Source organism: Podarcis filfolensis (assembly GCF_964270895.1).
Source record: "Podarcis filfolensis genome assembly, contig: HAP1_SCAFFOLD_80, whole genome shotgun sequence".
In the NCBI taxonomy this organism is placed as follows: domain Eukaryota; kingdom Metazoa; phylum Chordata; class Lepidosauria; order Squamata; family Lacertidae; genus Podarcis; species Podarcis filfolensis.
In genome coordinates, this window is record NW_028149486.1 from 107,115 (window position 1) to 128,008 (window position 20,894).

At 48.3% G+C, this 20,894-nt stretch overlaps 3 protein-coding genes across 4 annotated transcripts in view; all 3 read right to left on the minus strand.

Annotated features, from left to right (window-relative positions):
* The window catches only part of LOC310755000 (uncharacterized protein), a gene marked incomplete at its 3' end in the record, with an annotated part of 42,635 nt that extends 34,555 nt beyond the window's left edge, over positions 1-8,080 (minus strand). The window contains exon 1 of the mRNA XM_083631667.1: positions 7,908-8,080. The remainder of the gene's footprint in view (positions 1-7,907) is intronic.
* Positions 1-17,903, minus strand: part of LOC310755001 (uncharacterized protein) — a gene marked incomplete at its 5' end in the record, with an annotated part of 32,148 nt that extends 14,245 nt beyond the window's left edge. The window contains one exon of the mRNA XM_083631668.1: positions 17,336-17,903. Within this exon, the coding sequence (XP_083487794.1) occupies positions 17,336-17,903 (568 nt within the window). The remainder of the gene's footprint in view (positions 1-17,335) is intronic.
* Positions 1-20,894, minus strand: part of LOC310755007 (uncharacterized protein) — an 88,082-nt gene that overhangs the window by 66,801 nt on the left and 387 nt on the right. The window contains exon 2 of one of the 2 annotated variants that reach the window (XM_083631678.1): positions 20,059-20,231. The exons of the other annotated variant lie outside the window; for it this stretch is intronic. The gene's annotated coding sequence lies outside the window, so the exon portion shown is untranslated. The remainder of the gene's footprint in view (positions 1-20,058; positions 20,232-20,894) is intronic. 2 annotated transcript variants of the gene reach the window in all.

A 20,894-nucleotide genomic window follows, 5' to 3' on the forward strand; every position in this document is an offset into this window, starting at 1 on the left:
CCCTCTTTCGGCTCATTGCCACCCCACCACCAGGAAGGCAGCCCTCCTTCAGAAACACCAAGAGAGTAAACAGAAAGTTCTTTGAATGGAGAGGAGCAGAAAGCGGAGTCCCCTCAAGATCAGTATTGGGACCTGTGGCTTTTCAACTTGTTCATAAATGATCTAGACTTAGGAGGGAGCAGGGAGGGGGCAAAGTTTGCTGACGGCAGCAAAATGTCCAGGGTTGTTCAAACAGAGAGAGAATGCAAGGAGCTCCAAAAGGACTTCTTCAAAGGGAGTGAATGGACAGAAAATACAGCTCATTGTCAATGAGATTCAAGTGGTGCATGTGTATGTGTGTGGGGGGGACACCATCTTAATATCATGTACAGGCTCATGGGGTCTGAACTGGATTTCCCTGTGTGCTCTAGACCAGGGGAGAGGGGAGCTGGTCACAGCAGGAGGGGGAATCTCTATGGATGCTTCAGCTGATGGCCTCCTCTGGGTCTCCTGGCCCCCTCCTCTCCTCCCTCTGAGTCTGAACTGCTCTCTGCCCCAGCCTCTGCCTGCTCACCAAACCCTGTTTCCTCCTCAGCTTGCAAAATCTCCCCTTCCGGTCTGCTCCCCTTTCTCCCTCTTTCGGCTCATCCAACCACCAGTCCCTGGGCTCTGAGCCTTCTGCCCTTGTGGGTCCCCCAACTGGTGCCTCCCCCCCCTCACCAGCCAGTCCATGACAACAACAGCAGCCACAGCACTGTGGTCCTCTGGTAGGAAAACTCCCGAGTAGCATGAGTGAATAAAAACTTCTGGGACTATGGAAAAATACTCTCTTTCCCAAACCCTAGAATAAGCAGGAACTCTGGGGTTGCCCCATGGGGTTCATGAGTGAAGATAGCCCCCCCCAGGAGACTTCCCTGGACCCTGCAGCCCCTCCTTCCCCCTCTTGAAATTAGGCTTGGGGGAAATCTCCCATTCAATTTCAGTATTTCAAGTTTTCTTCAGAACGCGCAGGGCAGGAGGCAGCGATGAAGTTCTGGTGAAGAAGCAGTGCTGGGAGATCATGCGGTGGGGGGGGGGGTGACAGAGTTTGGTGCAAAAACCAAAAGTACTTTCATCTAAAATTATACTCACCATTATGAGATGCTGCCTTCATTATTTCATTATTAGACAGTTTTACATATAAACACCAGAACTTCACATATACCTCATGCTTTTAGGAATGATTTCCTGCTGAGTTCATTGCTCAGAGTGGACTCTGAGAGGAAGACGTCCCACACTCCATACATCTAAATGGGTTCTCCCAGGTGAGAGTCCCGGGATGTTCCTTAAATAAAGGTAAAGGTAAAGGGACCCCTGACCATTAGGTCCAGTCGTGACCGACTCTGGGATTGCGACGCTCATCTTGCTTTACTGGCCGAGGGAGCCGGCGCACAGCTTCCGAGTCATGTGGCCAGCATGACTAAGCCACTTCTGGTGAACCAGAGCAGCGCACGGAAACACCGTTTACCTTCCCACGGGAGCGGTACCTATTTATCTATTTGCAGTTTGACGTGCTTTTGAACTGCTAGGTTGGCAGGAGCTGGGACTGAGCAACGGGAGCTCACCCCGTCGTGGGGATTCGAACCGCCGACCTTCTGACCGGCAAGTCCTAGGCTCTGTGGTTTAACCCACAGCGCCACCCGCGTCCCTGTTCCTTAAATACTCCATTATAAATAAATCACTTTCTGCAGTCTTTTCATTCAAACTGATTCTCCTGAGTTTGTTGATGGTTTGAAGGGTTTCAATTCTTAAAGTTCTTCCTGTCCATGAGTCTGTTGATTCTGAACTTCCACTAAGAGTGAACCTCTATCTACTTTCCTGATATTTATATGGTTTCTCCTTTGTGTGAGTTTGTTGACATAAACCAAGGATTCCACTCTGACTGAAGCTCCTTCCACAGTCCATACCTTTAAATGGTTTCTCCCGTGTGTGATTCCGTTGATGCTTCCTAAGATGTCCACTCTGACTGAAGCACTTCACACACTGCACACATTTACATGGTTTCTCCCCTGTGTGAGTCCGTTGATGGTTCCTAAGGTCTCCACTCTGACTGAAGCTCTTTCCACACTCGATACATTTATATGGTTTCATCCCTGTGTGAGTCCGTTGATGTTGTCTAAGGTTTCCACTTCTACTAAAGCTGTTTTCACACTCGATACATTCATATGGTTTCTCCCCTGTATGAGTCTGTTGATGTTGTCTAAGGCTTCCACTATCACTAAAGCTTTTTCCACACTCCACACATTTAAATGGTTTCTCCCCTGTGTGAGTCCGTTGATGTTGTCTAAGGTTTCCACTTTGACTAAAGCTGTTTCCACACTCGATACATTTATATGGTTTCTCCCCTGTGTGAGTCCGTTGATGTTGTCTAAGGTTTCCACTTTGACTAAAGCTGTTTCCACACTCGATACATTTATATGGTTTCTCCCCTGTATGAGTCCGTTGATGTTGTCTAAGGCTTCCACTTTTACTAAAGCTGTTTCCACACTCAATACATTTATATGGTTTCTCCCCTGTATGAGTCCGTTGATGTCTTCTAAGGCTTCCACTTTCATTAAAGCTCTTTCCGCACTCCATGCATTCAAATGGTTTCTCCCCTGTGTGTGTCCGTTGATGTATTTTAAGGTGTCCACTCTGACTGAAGCTCTTTCCACACTCTATGCATTTAAATGGTTTCTCTCCTGTGTGATTCCGTTGATGTGATCTAAGGCTTTCACTATGACTAAAGCTCTTTCCACACTCCATGCATTTAAATGGTTTCTCCCCTGTGTGGGTCCGTTGATGTCTTCTTAGGTTTCCACTATTACTAAAACTATTTTCACACTCAATACATTTATATGGTTTCTCCCCTGTATGAGTCGGTTGATGTGATCTAAGGCTTGTATTACAACGGAAGCTCTTTCCACACTCGATACATTTAAATGGTTTCTCCCCAGTGTGAGTCAGTTTGTGCAATTTAAGGTGTCCACTCTGACTGAAGTTCTTCCCACACTCCCTGCACGTAAAACATTTTCTCTCTGTGTGAGTCCGCTGGTGTGTTCTAAGTTTTGCATTGAAACAAAAGCTCTTTCCGCACTCCATACCTTTAAATGGTTTCTTTCCTTTTTGTGTTCGTTGATGTGAACTATGTGTGCTCATTCAGTGAAGCATATTCCACATTTCACACATTTTAATGGCTATTCCTAATGAAATGAAAGGTGCCTTGTCCCCTGCAATTCTGTCTTCTCCATCACCTTTTTCAGAGTGGGCAGAAAGGAAATCCTGTTTGGGTTTCAGGAAAGAGAACATAGGGGGAAAAGGACACATCAACCACCATTAGCACCTTCTCTTATTTCAACATCTCCTACATTCTCCCATGTCCTCCCCATGTTCCCACTTTTTAGGAAATGAAAATGGTATGATGTCGAATGATAGTAATGCATCAGCAACCTTTCATAACCCTAAATCATCTTTAATAACACAGCATGATCTTGGAATACCGTTGTCCTGTGGGACTGCATTTCAAATCAAGTGGTTGCCCCCATTTCCACCTCTAGATCTTCATGAATCACCTGCACAGTCCCGCTGACCTCAGGAGGTCCATATAGACCATTTTGGGAGACCCAGGCCTTCATCTTTTTTAGGGACTGTGATCTGGGTCAGTCAGAGAACTAGTGACAAGGCTTGGTGCTTGGGGTCAGCTAAATGGGTGCTCAGGGAAGCTCCTGTTCTTGGAGATGGACCTCTGTCTACATGCCTCAGATTGCATGGAGAGAGCAGGAGAAGCAGAAGGAAAGCAGCTGGCACATGGGAATCCCAGGCGGAAACACCCACCCCCATTGCTCCTTATAATAATGATGCGCTGCTTGATCCTCTGCTTGTCTTCTGACAGAGGACTATCCTAATCTCGCACTGAAAAGCAGGATATTCAAGGCAAGGAGATAGCTGTACTTCATGGTAGGTAGCCATATTGGTCTGACACAGCTGAAGTAAAAAAATAATAAAAATAGTCCAGCAGTAGTGATGTATGGAAGTGAGAGCTGGACCATAAAGAAGGCTGATTGCCAAAGAATTGATGCTGAGGCTCCAATACTTTGGCACCTCATGAGAAGAGAAGACTCCCTGGAAAAGACCCTGATGTTGGGAAAGATGGAGGGCACAAGGAGAAGGGGACGACAGAGGACAAGATGGTGGGACAGTGTTCTTGAAGCTAACAGCATGAGTTTGACCAAACTGCAGGAGACAGTGGAAGACAGAAGTGCCTGGTGTGCTCTGGTCCAGGGGGTCACGAAGAGGCGGACACGACTAAACGAATAACAACAACAACAACAACAACAACAACAACAACAACAACAACAACAGGACCTCTAGATTCAGGTAGGTAGCCGTGTTGGTCTGACGCAGTTGAAATAAAAAATAGTCCCGTAGCACCTATGATTGTTCTAGATTTAAGCTTTTGTGTGCATGCACACTTCTTCAGATACACTGACACAGATGTCACCAGACCCTTGTATATCGTGGGAGGGTGGAGTGGGGTTTTTCTCAGAAGGGTACTCCTACTACCATCTCCCACTACCCTTCACTATATGAAGAAGTGTGCATGCACACAAAAGCTTAAATCTAGAACAATCATAGGTGCTACGGGACTATTTTTTATTTCAACTGCGTCAAACCAACACCTACCTGCATCTAGATGTCATGGGGTGTTGGGAAGCAGTAGTTCCTTTGGTGGGGGACATGTCCTGCACCTTCTGGGGTCATTTTTCCACCCTTGGTCCCCACCCTGCACTCAGCTCTCACCTGTGGCTTCCAGAAGCTGTCAGCATGCAACAGGGCTTCAAGCAACGGCTGCAACCGGCTGGCTAAACCAGGTGAGGAAAGCTGATGGGTCTCAAATCCTTGGTGGGCTGGGGAATTCTGCTGCACCTGAAGTCAAGCCCTGGTGGATGGAGAGGAAGAGAACAACCGTGAATCCCACAGTCCAGAAGGCAGATTATGCCCGTGTGGAAGAGGAACGTGAAGGGCAGGTGGGGCACGTCCACCTGGAGGCTTGTTATCTAGTCCCAGGGTTACTCTGACCTTGAATTATATATAAATTACAGTATTGAAATGCGCCTGCTCCCACTTCATATTCTGATATTACTCTACTCTGTTTGTCTGTTTCTTACTTGAGTGCTGTTTTGGTATGCTAAGTCAGGGTTTTACTGTAAATTAAGTTTTTGATATTTTTGGGATCCTGTTATGCTTATCTGTCTTCGGTAATAAATTTCTCAGCTGAATTATTTTTTTGCTGCCTCTGAGTGTTTTCTCCTACTCTCCTAACTATACATCGATCATTATGGAGGAGCAAGATCTGCAACCTAAGCCCTCAACAGCTCGGCCCTGTGGACCTGAAGGAGCATCTTCATCCCCATCGCTCAGTCCGGACAGGGAGGTCCGCCTCCGAGGGTCTTCTGCTGGTTCCCTTGCTGTCAGAAGTGAAGTTCCAGGGAACCAGGCAGAGGGCCTCCTGCCCCATGGAATGCCCTCCCTTCCGAGGCCAAGCAAGTAGGCAACCATCTGACATTTAGAAGACAGTTGTATCAGGAGGTTTTTAATGTTTGATGTTTTACTGTCTTGTATATGTACTGTAGGGACGTGGGTGGCGCTGTGGGTTAAACCACAGAGCCTAGGACTTGCCAATTAAAAGGTCGGCAGTTCGAATCCCCGTGACGGGGTGAGCTCCCGTTGCTCGGTCCCTGCTCCTGCCAACCTAGCAGTTTGAAATCACGTCAAAGTGCAAGTAGATAAATAGGTCCCGCTCCGGCGGGAAGGTAAACGGTGTTTCCGTGCGCTGCTGTGGTTCGCCAGAAGCGGCTTAGTCATGCTGGCCACATGACCTGGAAGTTGTACACCGGCTCCCTCGGCCAATAAAGCGAGATGAGCGCCGCAACCCCAGAGTCGGCCACGACTGGACCTAATGGTAAGGCGTCCCTTTAGTAAAGGTACCCCTGCCCGTACGGGCCAGTCGTGTCCAACTCTAGGGTTGTGCGCCCATCTCACTTAAGAGGCTGGGGGCCAGCGCTGTCCGGAGACACTTCCGGATCACGTGGCCAGCGTGACGAAGCTGCTCTGGCGAGCCAGCACCAGCGCAGCACACGGAAACGCTGTTTACCTTCCCGCTATAAAGCGGTACCTATTTATCTACTTGCACTTAAGGGTGCTGTCGAACTGCTAGGTGGGCAGGAGCTGGGACCGAAGACGGGAGCTCACCCCGCCGCGGGGATTCGAACCACCGACCATGTGTTCGGCAAGCCCTAGGCACTGAGGTTTTACCCACAGCGCCACCTGCATCCCATAGGGGTCCTTTACCTTTACCTATATGTACTGTAAGCTGCCCAGAGCAGCTGGGGGAAAATACTAGTACTAGAACTTCTAGAGTGGTACCTCAGGTTACAGACGCTTCAGGTTACAGAGTCTGCTAACCCAGAAATAGTACCTTGGGTTAAGAACTTTGCTTCAGGATGAGAACAGAAATCGCGCGGCGGCAGCAGGAGGCCCCATTAGCTAAAGTGGTACCACAGGTTAAGAACAGTTTCAGGTTAAGAATGGACCTCCAGAACGGATTCAGTTCTTAACCTGAGGTACCACTGTACTATCATTATTATCGTGTGATTTTTTGTAGTTATTTTGGAATTTTTACTGCAATATCAGCTCACGAAATGTTGTGGGTGGAGAAAATCACAGGTTGCCGTAAAGTATAATCCCACCCACAAACTCTCATTCCCACACAGTCTGTAAATTTGGGGAGGTCACACACTTTGCCTGTGCTAATACTGGCAGTCTTTGGCCTGCATAGGCAAACCCTGCGTGTAGAGCCTCCAGCCCCAGGCACTGTCTATCCTGAAAATGGGTCCTTTGACTGGGAAGATTCATGGAGTCGCTGTCATCAGATGCTGAAGGATTGTATCTCAGCTTGTCAGTCACTCTGACACTGCCTACAAAGAGTAAGAGGAACAGAAATGCTTTTGAGGTGCAACTTCCGTATCAATCCTGAGAGCCATTCCATGGACTCTGCACCCCTGTTTCTGATGACAGGTGTACATTATCCTCATCCTCAGTGGAAAAGACATTAAAGATGGAAGCCTGAGGGAGAGGAAAAGGCTTCTGGCTGCTTCCTGGGTGGGATTGCGGAAACCAAGAGCCGCTTCTGAGAAGGCCTCCCCCCTCCCCTCTTCCTCTCGGATTTCCTCTCCTCTCCAGGGGACCAATGGCTGGACTGGGCAGAACCCCTGTGTCTGGACAGGGCAGGGGCTTATGGGGGCTCATGGGGTGGGAAGAGGATGGAGCTTGCAGGAAGGAGGTGTGGGGGGACAGGACCCCCACTTTCCAGGGATCCTTCTCTGGTCGCCTTGAAGGGGGGCCGATTCCTGGGTGGGAGGGAGAAGCCAAGGCGGCCCCTCCAGAGATTCCCCGAAGAAGCCACGATGGAGACGCCCCGCCCCCGCAAGACTGGTCTTCCTATCTCCCCCCCACCCACCCTGCCAATGCTGCGCTTCCCTGCCTCGGGGATGCCCCCTCCCTTCTCCCCCCACGTCCTTGACCCCCTCCCTCTTTCCCGGAGTCTCCCCTGCACCCAAAGGCCCCCTTGGCTCGGGTCACCCCACGCCCTGCGCGCCACACCTCTCCATTCGCAGCCCCCCCGACAGGAGCAAGGGAGGGACAGGGGGGTCTCTATCCAGGCGTCTCTCGCGCCCCTTAACCTTTTCATGGGCCGCGCGGAGCCTTGGGAAACGGGTGAGGGGTCCGCCCTGCGAGGAAAGCCCCCTTCGCAGCACGCGTGCAGGATCCAGGCCCCACGGAAGGCGCTTGGGGGAGCTGGAGGGGTCTCTGGGTCCTTTTCTCCCCTCTCCCCCCCGCGACCCCTTTACCTCTTTGTCCTCGCTCCCGATTCTCCTTTCCTTTCCTGCAGCATCGAAAGCCGCCCCCCCTAGATCTACGGGGCAGAGCAGCAATCCGGAGTGGAAGCTCCACGTCCTGGAGAAGAAGGCAGGGTGGGAGGGGGCTCACCCCCCCCCCATTCCTGGGACAGAAGAGCCGGATTGGAGGAGGAGGAGGAAGGGGTGGGACGTTTGGGGGCGGGATCTGGGCTTGTGGGGGCGGGGTGAGAGGAGGATGTGCCGGGAGGGGAGGGAAAGAATTGAGGGGGGAGAGGAAGGTTTTTCCCCTCCCCTCTTCCTTCTGGATCAGGAGAGCGGGGGAGGGGCTGATCCCGGAGATCCAAAGTGGGTCCCGTCCCGCCTACAAGGTTTGCATTGCAACATCCTCCCCTCCCCCACCCCACGAGCTTAGATCCCTCCGTGTTTTAGGTCTTGGTGCTGTTCAAACCAGAAATGGAGGGGGGCAGCTAAACGACTCCCCCCAAATCCCAACTCCCCACCCCAACCTCTGACTAAGGCCAGGACAATGACCGTGGACACAGGCCCCGTCCATGCACAACAGCCAAGAGGCTCAGAAAAGCAGCCGATACAATTGGAGCCAGAAGCGGATTCCAAAATCTGAGGGATCCCTTGGACAAGAAACAAGGAGACCAGCCAGGAAGAGCAGAGCAAAAGAGCAGCCAGTAGGTCTTGACTGAAGACTGTCGCCACAGGACTCCCACCTGCCCCCAGGTGGAACAAGATGGAAGCCCCCAACAAAAGAAGACCCCAACTTTTATTAGCTGCTAATCCCCCATGCAACACCCCCAATACTACATCATGACTACATCATTGACACATCACAAAGAGGAGGGGTTGAGGGAGGAGTTGTGGTGGTAACCTGAGAGTCTTGTTGAGAGCCAGTGGGGTGTAGTGGTTAAGAGCGGTGGACTCGTAATCTGGGGAACCGGGTTTGCGTCTTTGCTCCTCCACATTGTTACGGTAAAATCTGGGTGCGAGGCTGCTCAGCCACCCAGCTCGTCGGACTAAGTCCGCGGGTCCCTGCGGAGGAAAAATGAGCTCAGCTGGAGACAGGAGCAAGCTGCAGAAGATCCAAGTTCATTGCACAACAGGTTCAAGGCGAGACTGAACAGCGAGAAAGGGGTGACATGAGCTTTTGAAACTTCCCTCCATGTCCCATAATGCAGTGCAAAATACATCATAGCTACAACATGAATACATTAAAGAGAGGTTGGGTTACACAGATGACATCATGAATACATTAAAGAGAGGTTGGGTTACACAGATGACATCATGAATACATTAAAGAGAGGTTGGGTTACACAGATGACATCATGAATACATTAAAGAGAGGTTGGGTTACACTGGATTAACATACAGAGGAGGGAGGGGGAATATGCAGAGCTGGAGATATGCGCAGATAAACATTTCCTGAGTACCGGTGATGAGAAGACAATAGTTCGAATATGTAAAGTCTGCCACCTGGCACTTCCCGGAGGAAAGGCCGGGCAGAACGATTTGACCGGATTAGGGTCTTCCTGAGTACGTGACATTTCGCTTGAGGGATTATGGAGGCAGGGGAGGTGTCATGGAGTCCTGAAGAGACTGAGTCGATCGACACCAAAACCAAGGAGATCGGAGTTACCGTTGATTTTATACGAATTTTTAAGGATTTTTAGTTCATTCTATATTGGTAATTGAAGTTGGAAACAAAATGGATACATTGTTGCAAGATTTGACACTTTTACGAGTTCACCAGTTTCGGTTCCATTGTTCTCCCAGCGGGGAGCCATCAGCAGCCTGTCAAGAGGTTAAATGAGGCGTGCAAGAGCTCGCTGAGCTAGCTCTGCAAAACGAATGCATGGTTCTGTTTGGATAGAACGCAGCCATTGAAATGAATGGGGATATAACTTTGTACGGTCTACCCACAGTAAAGATAGGGCGGCAAGGAAGCCTAAGAGTTCGGCTTATTTCGCCCGCATAGGAAGGGAAAGGCGCTTTATTTATGGGGCTTGGGGTAGAGTGTGGTGCTTGTGTAACAGTGTGGGGGCTGAGGGGTCTGTATAGGGCTGGGTGCCCTTGAGGTCATCGCCTCGGACCCTCTGGTGACCTGCGGAGGGAAAAGAGATGCATGCCCCCCCTTCCTTCCGTATCAACATGCAGCTGATGGGTGACCTTGGGCCAGTCACACTTCTCTGAAGTCTCTCTGCCCCACTCACCTCACAGAGTGTTTGCTGTGGGGGAGGAAGGGAAAGGCGAATGCTAGCCGCTTTGAGACTCCTTCGGGTAGTGATAAAGCGGGATATCAAATCCGAACTCTTCTTCTTCTTCTTGTCACCTGCCCGGTTGCTCCTTTCCTCTCCCCATGATTATATTCCTGAGGACAAAGAGGAGTTCATGTGTTTCCTGCAACACATGTGTCAGGGCTACCCTAGGTCCCAGCTCACAAAGGACCAACGCTGCTTCGTTGTTAAGTATAAAAGCCTTTATTGAAGTTCAGTTTCACTTCCAGAGCCGCAGCGCGCAGCCCCACGTCTAAAGTGTCAGACCACTGATGCTCCGTCTGAGTCTCCTCCCCCTTGACACCAATTTAAGAGTCTAGCCTTGCTCCACCTTCTCCGCTGCTCCTTCCTCCTCTGGGTCCGCCTGCCCGCCGGGGTTCCGCCCTTTCTAGCCTCTTCTCCCGCTGATTCCCCTGAGCCTTCTCCCTCCCTCCGGCGGGCTTTAGGAGCTGGTTCCCCATCCGGGTCTCCTGCTGTTCCGCGCGCCTGCACATTTGAACTTGGCGCGCGCGCCCAGCCAGCAACTTTCCTCCTGACCGTTCCACTGCTGCTGTCACTGCTTCCCCCATCGGGGGGGCTAGCTGCAACTGACCTCCCCTCCGTTGGAGGCGTGGTCAGCCCTGACTCCCTCTCTGGAGGAGACACTGCTCCTGACACATGTGACTCCTCCCCCCCACTACGCTCTGGTGGGGAAACTGGTCCTGATCCTCCACTGCTGCTTTGGGGTTCCCCTCTGGCTCCTTGTTTCTGGTGCGTCCCCCCTGGGACCCCCCTTGCCCTGACCATCGGCGCCCCCTTCTGGGAATCTTCTGATTCGCTGGAGAAGCTCATGGAATCTCTCGGGCCACTGTCATACTCCCCTACGCTGCCCTCGGATTCTTCCCCTTCGCTCTCCCAATCCTCTCTCCCCAGTGCTCCTGCTCCTGATTCCCTGACAACATGAATCCCAATCCCAAAGAAGGGCAGTGCCAAAGAATGCTCCACCTATCGTCCAATTGCGCCCATTTCACACACTAGCAAGGTTATGCTTAAAATGCTACAAGGCAGGCTTAAGCAGTATGTGGACCAAGAACTCCCAGAAGTGCAAGCTGGATTTCGAAGGGGCAGAGGAACCAGAGACCAAATTGCAAACATGCGCTGGATTATGGAGAAAGCTAGAGAGTTCCAGAAAGACATCTACTTCTGCTTCATTGACTATGCAAAAGCCTTTGACTGTGTCGACCACAGCAAACGATGGCAAGTTCTTAAAGGAATGGGAGTGCCTGATCACCTCATCTGTCTCTTGAAAAGTCTCTATGTGGGACAAGAAGCTACAGTTAGAACTGGATATGGAACAACTGATTGGTTCAAAATTGGGAAAGGAGTATGACAAGGCTTTAAATTGTCTCCCTGCTTATTTAACGTAGATGCAGAATTCATCATGCGAAAGGCTGGAATGGATGAATCCTGCAATAAAAAAATTAAGGTTGATACGGAAGGGGGGGCATGTTTGTCAACCCCCTTCCCAGAAGCCTTCAGAGGGTTCGAGGCGATGACCTCAAGGGCGCCCGGCCCTACAAGGACCCCTCAGCCCCCTCACCGTTTTGCACTAAGCACCACGCAAAACCCAAGCCCCAAAATAAAGTGTCCTTTCCCTGGGTAGACCAGAGGAGCGAGGAGCGTATTTTATGAATGAACAGACTATTTGCCTACGGGAGCGTCCTGACCAATCAGCCTGCACCCAACGCAGCCTCCAGCCAATCAGCACAATGCATTTGGTCTTGCAGGCCTCCTTTACCTTCTGACAAGCTGTTGACAGCTCCCTGCTCTGAGAAGAATGGACTGACACCTCGTATCCTTGCTAAGCCCATCAAAATTGATACAATGTAGCAATTCGTTTCCCAAATGAGCTGCCACTGTTTCAAAGGGCTAAAAAAATATAAAAATTCATACAAAATCACCCGTACCACCGATTCTCTTGCTTTCAATGCCAAACTGCTCCATTTCCTCAGGACTTCAAGACTGCCCAGTACCTTCCATAATCCCTCAAGCGGGAGGTCACGGTCACGTACACCCAGGAAAGACCTCATTGATGCCAAATCACCCAGTCTAGCCCTTCCTCCAGGCTCGGCCGGGTGACAGACTATGCAAACTAAGACCCCATTGTTCTCTTACCACCGGTACTCAGAACGTGCCTTTCAATACATGTTCCAACTCTGCATGTTTCCCCCTCCCTCCTCCATATGTTAATCCCGTGTAACCCACCCCTTTTCTGATGTAATTGTGATGTAGCAATGATGTAGTGATGATGCCTTTGAACTGTATCTGGGGGCGGAAATGACTGGCAGAATCCGAGACTTGGGAGAAGAGGTGGTGGAGGAAGACTGGAAGAAATTTAAAGACTATCTTCAGAAATATTGTAAAATTAATGAATGTTAAAAATATGTTCGGATTGGCAATAAGTGGTATTCAGCAACAAAAGTTAATAAGAATATGCAAAAATGAATTGATAAATGGATGAAAAGATAGAGTCATAATATGTTAGGATATAGAGTTAAGATAAATGAAAGAGGGTAAGGATTTGCTGAATTGATTATGTAAATGGGAATGCAAAAAGGGGAGGTGTGAGGAGGTCAAGGAAACAAGCAAATGAGCTTAAAAAATCAAAAAATGGATTTGTTTTTTGTATTTTCCTTTTTTCTCTTCTTTATGTATTTTTGAATTTTTTATTTTTCTTGGTTTTTCTTTTATTCTGTGAACCTTTGTTTTTTGTAAAACTCTAATAAATATCTTTAAAAAAAATGAACTGTATCTGGGGTAATGGTGGGAAGTTTTAAAAGTTCATGTCACCCCATCCTCGGGGTTCAATCTTGCCTTGAACCTGTTGCGCAATAAACGTGGATCTTCTTCAACTTGCTCCAGTCTCTGGCTGCGCTCCTTTTGTTCCGCAGGGAACCGCGGACTCAGTCCGACGAGATGGGTGGCAGAGCAGCCTCGCACCTAGATTTTCCATAACAATGTCTTGTATATATAATAAATGTTCATAAATGTACCAACCAAGCACATACATAGATATGTGGACCACATGTCTGGAGCAGCTCAGGAAGACAGTCCTGAAACCATTTTGACTCCCAAACTGACCAAATGTTTTCTCTGCAAGGAGGGAGCGGGTGAGGGAACCTTCCCATTGTCTCAGGAATTGGGTAACCACCATCTCCAAGGAAGGGCCAGACTACCAGGAAAGGGAATCAGATAAGGCATTATCAGATAACCTGGCAGACAGGAAAAACAACAACATTCACATTTCTGTTGCAGACCTCCTTTTCTGTGATGTAGGTATGATGTTTGTGGGGGGTGGTCTGGGGTTACACCCCTTCTGTGATGTATGTATGATGTATGGAGGGGTGGTCTGGAGCTCCAGGGCAGGGAATTTAAAATGTCTATATAAGGGCAGGCACACCTTAGTTGGGGGTTCTCCTCAGGGGAGCACCCTGTTGCAGCAGATCAATCAAGATCAGGCTTACTAGCTACTTTGCTTCTCAATAGTCTCTGGTTGCCTCTGTTGTTTTCTCCTACCGATGGAGAACCTACAAGGGACTCTATAAAGGGCTCTTGTGTCCCCCATAAGGGAAGAAGGGCAGCTTTTGTTTACAACAGATGGCACCCCAGATGGGATTCAAGGGGGGCAAGGAAGGACTGGTGATCCAGCGCGCACCAGGCCATTTGCCAGGAGGAGCCACCAGTCCTCTAGTGACCCCAGGGTCTGGAAAGAACTGGAGTTCCAGCGGGGCTAACCAGAGGAAGCAACGCTTGATCAGGCCAGCCACAAGTTGACTTATTTTTTAATATAATCTTTATTGATTTAAATTACACACATATATAAAGAATTTGCAATCTCATACTGCAAAAAAAGAAAATTAAAGAAAAAACAATGAAGAAAAAAGGAAAGAAGAAAATACAGAAAAACAAAGAAGAAAAAGCAGATTTAAGTGCATAAAAAAACTTAAACTTCCTAATTAAATAAAAAAGACTTGTGACAAAATGAGGCTTCTATTCATTCTCATTGTACTGTTTATACTGCCGTTGTCCCCCCCCCACCAAGTTTTATATTCTTTAATGTTGTTCCGGTCTACTCCACAAACAGTATTTGTTGTGTTTACAGGTATCACTCAAGTTCTGCTAATATGGTGTGGTTGGCACAATATGATCTTATAGAATCCTTAAATATTCTCCATTCTCCAAGTATTTTCTGGTTCAATACTCCTCTAACTCTTCCTGTCAGTTTTGCTAGCTGTAAATATTCTAACATGCGTATATGGCTTCTCTTGGTGATGTCCACCAGGGTATTTTTGGCTCAAGTAGTCCTTTATATTTATTCCAGATTTTATATCACGATTTTCTTATCACATGGCTCAAAAATCCCCTGTGGACCTTCACTTTTTCGTATATTAAAGAAGCATGGAATCCAGACCGATTCTCGTGGCCTTCCAAGTCTAATAGGTCCGTATCTTTTAGTGTAATCCAGTCTTTTATCCAAACCAATCCTGCCGCCGCATGGTAGAATTCCAAATCTGGCAATGCAAAACCACCTCTCTCCTTTTTATCTGTTAATAACTGGTGTTTAATTCTTGGTTTCTTTCCACTCCATATTAATCTAGATATTTCCTTTTTCCACTCCTTAAAACAATTCATTCCTCCTAAAATGGGCATTGTTTGGAATAAGAAAATCATTTTGGGGAGGATATTCATTTTCACAACCAAGAGGTGGAGTTTGGTCCAGGTTTCCATATTTTTTTAAAAAAAATTCTTTCCATACTTTACTAGAATTATCCTCATATAAATTTAAACTTTTATTTGAAATCCAGATCAGTAGGCAGTTAACCTTATTTTTAATTTCCAGGCCTGTTTCTTCTTGAAGTTCTTTTTTTTATTCCATTGTGAGGCTTTTTGTCAGTAATTTAGTTTTTTGGTAGTTTATTTTCAGCCCCAGGCCGGCCATAAATTAATCTGGCAAAAGACCCTGGGATGGCCAGGAGCAGAGCATGCGGACGTGAGTCTAGGAATGGAGAAGATTGTGGGAGGGATTCTCTGAAACACCCAGCAACCCAGATTCTCATCCTTTGCTGTCTCTTTTGCTTACGGTCTTCACTCCCAGCCTTCCTGGCAAGAGGTAGCGAGGAGGGGGAGGGGAGAACGGGAGAATTGGGGTTCTGCAATTAGAGAGGCAATGAACTGCAAGGGGAGAACCCCAATCAAAGCTCTCATTCCCTGTCGGGGAACCTGAGATCTGAAACTTTTCCTTTTTCCCAAGGAAGACGCACCAAGGCTGGTCCAATGGCCAGTTTGGATAGCAAGGGACTTGGGCTCGGTTTCCAATTTCTCTTTTTCTCGTAAATGCAGCTGCACCAGCAGCACCAAGATCCGGAAGGAAGTGACTGGTGCGCGTCAGAGCGCAAGGGCGTTTACAGTTCCTTTCCGTTCTCTCTGGAGCAGCCGGATTTGGCACTGGGCTGCCAGGCATCCAGTGGAAAGGGACTCTTTTCCCTAGAAGCAGAAAAGGTTGCTGGGACCCCATGGGATAAAGAGGGAGAAGGGCTTTGTAGAGTCCTTCGTAGAGAAGACGAACGACTGCCAGGTCAGAAAAGACCTGGGAAAAGGCTAGCGGGTTTTGGTTTTGGTTGAAAAATGGGATCCGCACATTCTAAGAGTTCTAACCGCCAGATGCAAAGGCATGTGCTGGTCGCAGCAGGGGGGGGGGGAGTCTCCATGGATGCTTCAGCAGCCGGCCTCCTCTGGGTCTCCTGGTCCCCTCCTCTCCTCCCTCCAAGCCTGAACTGCTCTCTGCCCCAGACTCTTCCTGCTCACCAAACCCTGTTTCCTCCTCAGCTTGCAATATCTCCCCTTCTGGTCTGCTCCCTTTTCTCCCTCTTTCAGCTCATTGCCATCCCACCACCAGGAAGGCAGCCCTCCTTCAGAAACACCAAGAGAGTAAACAGAAAGTTCTTTGAATGGAGAGGAGCAGAAAGCGGAGTCCCCTCAAGATCAGTATTGGGACCTGTGGCTTTTCAACTTGTTCATAAATGATCTAAACTTATGAGGGAGCAGGGAGGGGGCAGTTTACTGATGGCAGCAGATTGTCCAGGGTTGTTCAAACAAAGAAAGATTGCAAGGAGCTCCATAAAGACTTCTCCATACGGGGTGAATGGGCAGAAAATACAGTTCATTATCAATAAGATTAAAATGATGCATGTTGGGACAAAAAACCAAACACCTCTTAATATCATGTACAGGCTCATGGGGTCTGAACTGGATTTCCTTGTGTGCTCTAGACCAGGGGAGAGGGGAGCTGGTCGCAGCAGGAGGGGGAATCTCTATGGATGCTTCAGCAGCCGGCCTCCTCTGGGTCTCCTGGCCCCCTCCTCTCCTCCCTCTGAGTCTGAACTGCTCTCTGCCCCAGCCTCTTCCTGCTCACCAAACCCTGTTTCCTCCTCAGCTTGCAAAATCTCCCCTTCCGGTCTGCTCCCCTTTCTCCCTCTTTTGGCTCACCCCCCCACCAGTCCCCAGGCTCTGAGTCTTCTTCCCTTGTGGGTCCCCCAGCTGGTGCCTCCCCCCCCCCTCACCAGCCAGTCCATGACAACAGCAGCAGCTACAGCACTGTGGTCCTCTGGTGGGAAAACTCCTGAGTACATGACTGAATCAAAAATTATGGGTGTTCCTTGATAACTCCGTTATAAATAAAGCACTTTTTGCAGTCTTTTCATTTAAACTGCTTCTCCTCTTTGAGGTTGTTGATGGTTTGAAGGGTTTCAACTCTTAAAGTTCTTTCTGTCCATATGTCTGTTGATTTTGAACTTCCACTAAGAGTGAACCTCTATCTACTTTCCTGATATTTATATGGTTTGTCTTTTGTGTGAGTTTGTTGACAAAAATCAAGGGTTTCACTCTGACTGAAGCTCTTTCCACACTCCATGCATTTAAATGGTTTCTCCCCTGTGTGAGTCCATTGATGATTTCTAAGGCTTCCATTTTCACTAAAGCTCTTCCCACACTCGATACATTTATATGGTTTCTCCCCTGTGTGAGTCCGTTGATGTTGTCTAAGGTGTGCACTCCGATTGAAGCTATTTCCACAATCCATACATTTAAATCATTTCATACCGATGTGAGCCTGTTGATGTCTTCTCAGGTTTCCACTAAAACGGAAGCTCTTTCCACACTCCATACATTTAAATGGTTTCACCCCTGTGTGAGTCCGTTGATGTTGTCTAAGGCTTCCACTATTACTAAAGCTCTTTCCACACTCGATACATTTATATGGTTTCTCCCCTGTGTGAGTCCGTTGATGTTGTCTAAGGCTTTCACTGAAACTGAAGCTCTTTCCACACTCCATGCATTTAAATGGTTTCTCCCCTGTGTGAGTCCGTTGATGGGATCTAAGGTTTCCATTCCGACTGAAGTCCTTTCCACACTCCATACATTTAAATGGTTTCTCACCTGTGTGAGTCCGTTGATGGTTCCTAAGGCTTCCATTTTCACTAAAGCTCTTTCCACACTCCATACATTGAAATGGTTTCTCCCCTGTGTGAGTCCGTTGATGGGATCTAAGGAATCCATTCTGACTGAAGTCCTTTCCACACTCCATACATTTAAATGGTTTCTCACCTGTGTGAGTCCTTTGATGGGATCTAAGGTGTCCATTCTGACTGAAGTCCTTTCCACACTCCATGCATTTAAATGGTTTCTCACCTGTGTGAGTCCGTTGATGGGATCTAAGGTGTCCATTCTGACTGAAGTCCTTTCCACACTCCATACATTGAAATGCTTTCTCCCCTGTGTGAGTCCGTTGATGGGATCTAAGGAATCCATTCCGACTGAAGTCCTTTCCACACTCCATACATTTAAATGGTTTCTCACCTGTGTGAGTCCTTTGATGGTATCTAAGGTGTCCATTCTGACTGAAGTCCTTTCCACACTCCATGCATTTAAATGGTTTCTCCCCTGTGTGAGTCCGTTGATGGGATCTAAGGTTTCCATTCTGACTGAAGTCCTTTCCACACTCCATACATTTAAATGGTTTCTCACCTGTGTGAGTCTGTTGATGTTTACTAAGGCTTCCACTATTTTTAAAGTTCTTTCCACACTCCATACATTCATATGGTTTCTCCCCTGTGTGAGTCCGTTTGTGCAATTTAAGGTTTCCACTCTGACTGAAGTTCTTCCCACACTCCCTGTACTTAAAATGTTTTCTCTCTCTGTGAGTCCGCTGGTGTGTTCTAAGTTTTGTATTGAAAGAGAAGCTGTTTCCGCACTCCATACCTTTTAAATGGGTTCTTTCCTTTTTGTGTTTGTTGATGTGAACTATGTGTGCTCATTCAGTGAAGCATATTCCACATTTTACACATTTTAATGGCTATTCCTAATGAAACGAAAGGTGTCCTGTCCCCTGCAATTCTGTCTTCTCCATCACCTTTTTCAGAGTGGGCAGAAAGGAAATCCTGTTTGGGTTTCAGGAAAGAGAACACAGGGGGAAAAAACCGCCATTAGCACCTTCTCTTATTTCAACATCTGCTACGTTCTCCCATGTCCTCCCCGTGTTCCCAATTTTTAGGAAATGAAAATGGTATGATGTCAAATGGTAGTAATGCATCAGGAACCTTTCATAATGCTCAATCATCTTTAATAACACAGCATGATTTCTGACATTGAATTATATATAAATTGCAGTATTGAAATGCGCCTGCTCCCACTTCATATTCTGATATTAATCTACTCTGCTTGTGTGTTTCTTACTTGAGTGCTGTTTTGGTTTGCTAAGTCAGGGTTTTACTGTGAGTTACATTTTTGCTATTTTTTGGGTCCTGTTATGCTTATCTGTCTTCAGTAATAAATTTATCAGCTGAATTATTTTCTTTCTGCCTCTGAATGTTTTCTCCTACTCTGCTAACTATACATTGATCATTATGGAGGAGCAAGATCTGCAACTTCAAGCCCTCAACAGCCTCGGCCCTGTGGACCTCAAGGAGCATCTTCACCCCCATCGCTCAGTCCGGACAGGGAGGTCCGCCTCCGAGGGTCTTCTGCTGGTTCCCTTGCTGTTAGAAGTGAAGTTCCAGGGAACCAGGCAGAGGGCCTCCTGCCCCATGGAATGCCCTCCCTTCAGAGGGCAAGGAAACAGGCAACTATCTGACATTTAGAAGACAGCTGTATCAGGAGGTTTTTAATGTTGGATGTTTTACTGTCTTGTATATGTACTGTACTGTCGGGAAGGTAAACGGCCTTTCCGTGAGCTGCTCTGGTTCGCCAGAAGCAGCTTAGTCATGCTGGTCACATGACCCGGAAGCTGTACGCTGCCTCCCTTGGGCAATAAAGCGAGATGAGCGCCGTAACCCCAGAGTCGGCCACGACTGGACCTAATGGTCAGGGGTCCCTTTACCTTTATGTACTGTAAGCTGCCCAGAGTGGCTGGGGGAAGATACTAATACTAGAACTTCTACAGTGGTACCTTGTGTTACAGACACTTCAGGTTACAGACTCTGCTAACCCAGAAATAGTACCTTTTGTTAAGAACTTTGTTTCAGGATGAGAACAGAAATCGCATGGTGGCAGCAGGAGGCCCCATTAGCTAAAGTGGTACCACAGGTTAAGAACAGTTTCAGGTTAAGAATGGACCTCCAGAAAGAATTCAGTTCTTAACCCGAGGTACCACTGCACTATTATTTTTATCATGTGATTTTTTGCTGTTAATTTGGAATTTGTACTGCAAAATCAGCTCACGAAATGTTATGGGTGGAGAAAATCACAGGGTTGCCGTAAACTATAATCCCACCCACAAACTCTCATTCACATACAGTCTGTAAATTTGGGGAGGTCACACACCTCACCTGTGCTAATACTGGCAGTCTTGGGACCGCACAGGCACACCCGGTGTGTAGAGCCTCCAGCCACAGGCACTGTCTATCCTGAAAATGGGTCCTTTGACTGGGAAGATTCAGGCAGTCACTGTCATCGGATGATGATGGATTGTATCTCAGCTTGTCAGTCACTCTGACATTGCCTACAAAGAGTAAGAGGAACAGAAATGCTTTTGAGGTGCAACTTCTGTATCTATCCTGAGAGCCATTCCATGGACTCTGCACCCCTGTTTCTGATGACAGGTGTACATTATCCTCATACACAGTGGAAAAGACAATAAAGATGGAAGCCTGAGGGAGAGGAAAAGGTTTCTGGCTGCTTCCTGGGTGGGATTGCGGAAACCAAGAGCCGCTTCTGAGAAGGCCTCCCCCCTCCCCTCTTCCTCTCGGGATTTCCTCTCCTCTCCAGGGGACCAATGGCTGGACTGGGCAGGGGCTTATGGGGGCTCATGGGGTGGGAAGAGGATGGAGCTTGCAGGAAGGGGTGGGGGGACTGGACCCCCCACTTTCCAGGGATCCTTCTCTGGTCGCCTTGAAGGGGGGCCGATTCCTGGGTGGGAGGGAGAAGCCAAGGCGCCCACCCCGAGATTTCCCAAGGAAGCCACGATGGAGACTTTTCTCCAAAGACTGGTCCTCCTATCTCCCCCCCCCCATGCTGTGCTTCTTTGCCCCAGGGATGCTCTCTCTCTCCCCCCCTTGGCCCCCTTCGTCTCTCCCGGAGTCTCCCCTGCACCCAGACGCCCCCTTGGCTCACCCCTCGCCATGCGCCCCCCATCTCTCCGCCCCTTTTGCCCCCCAAGACGAGC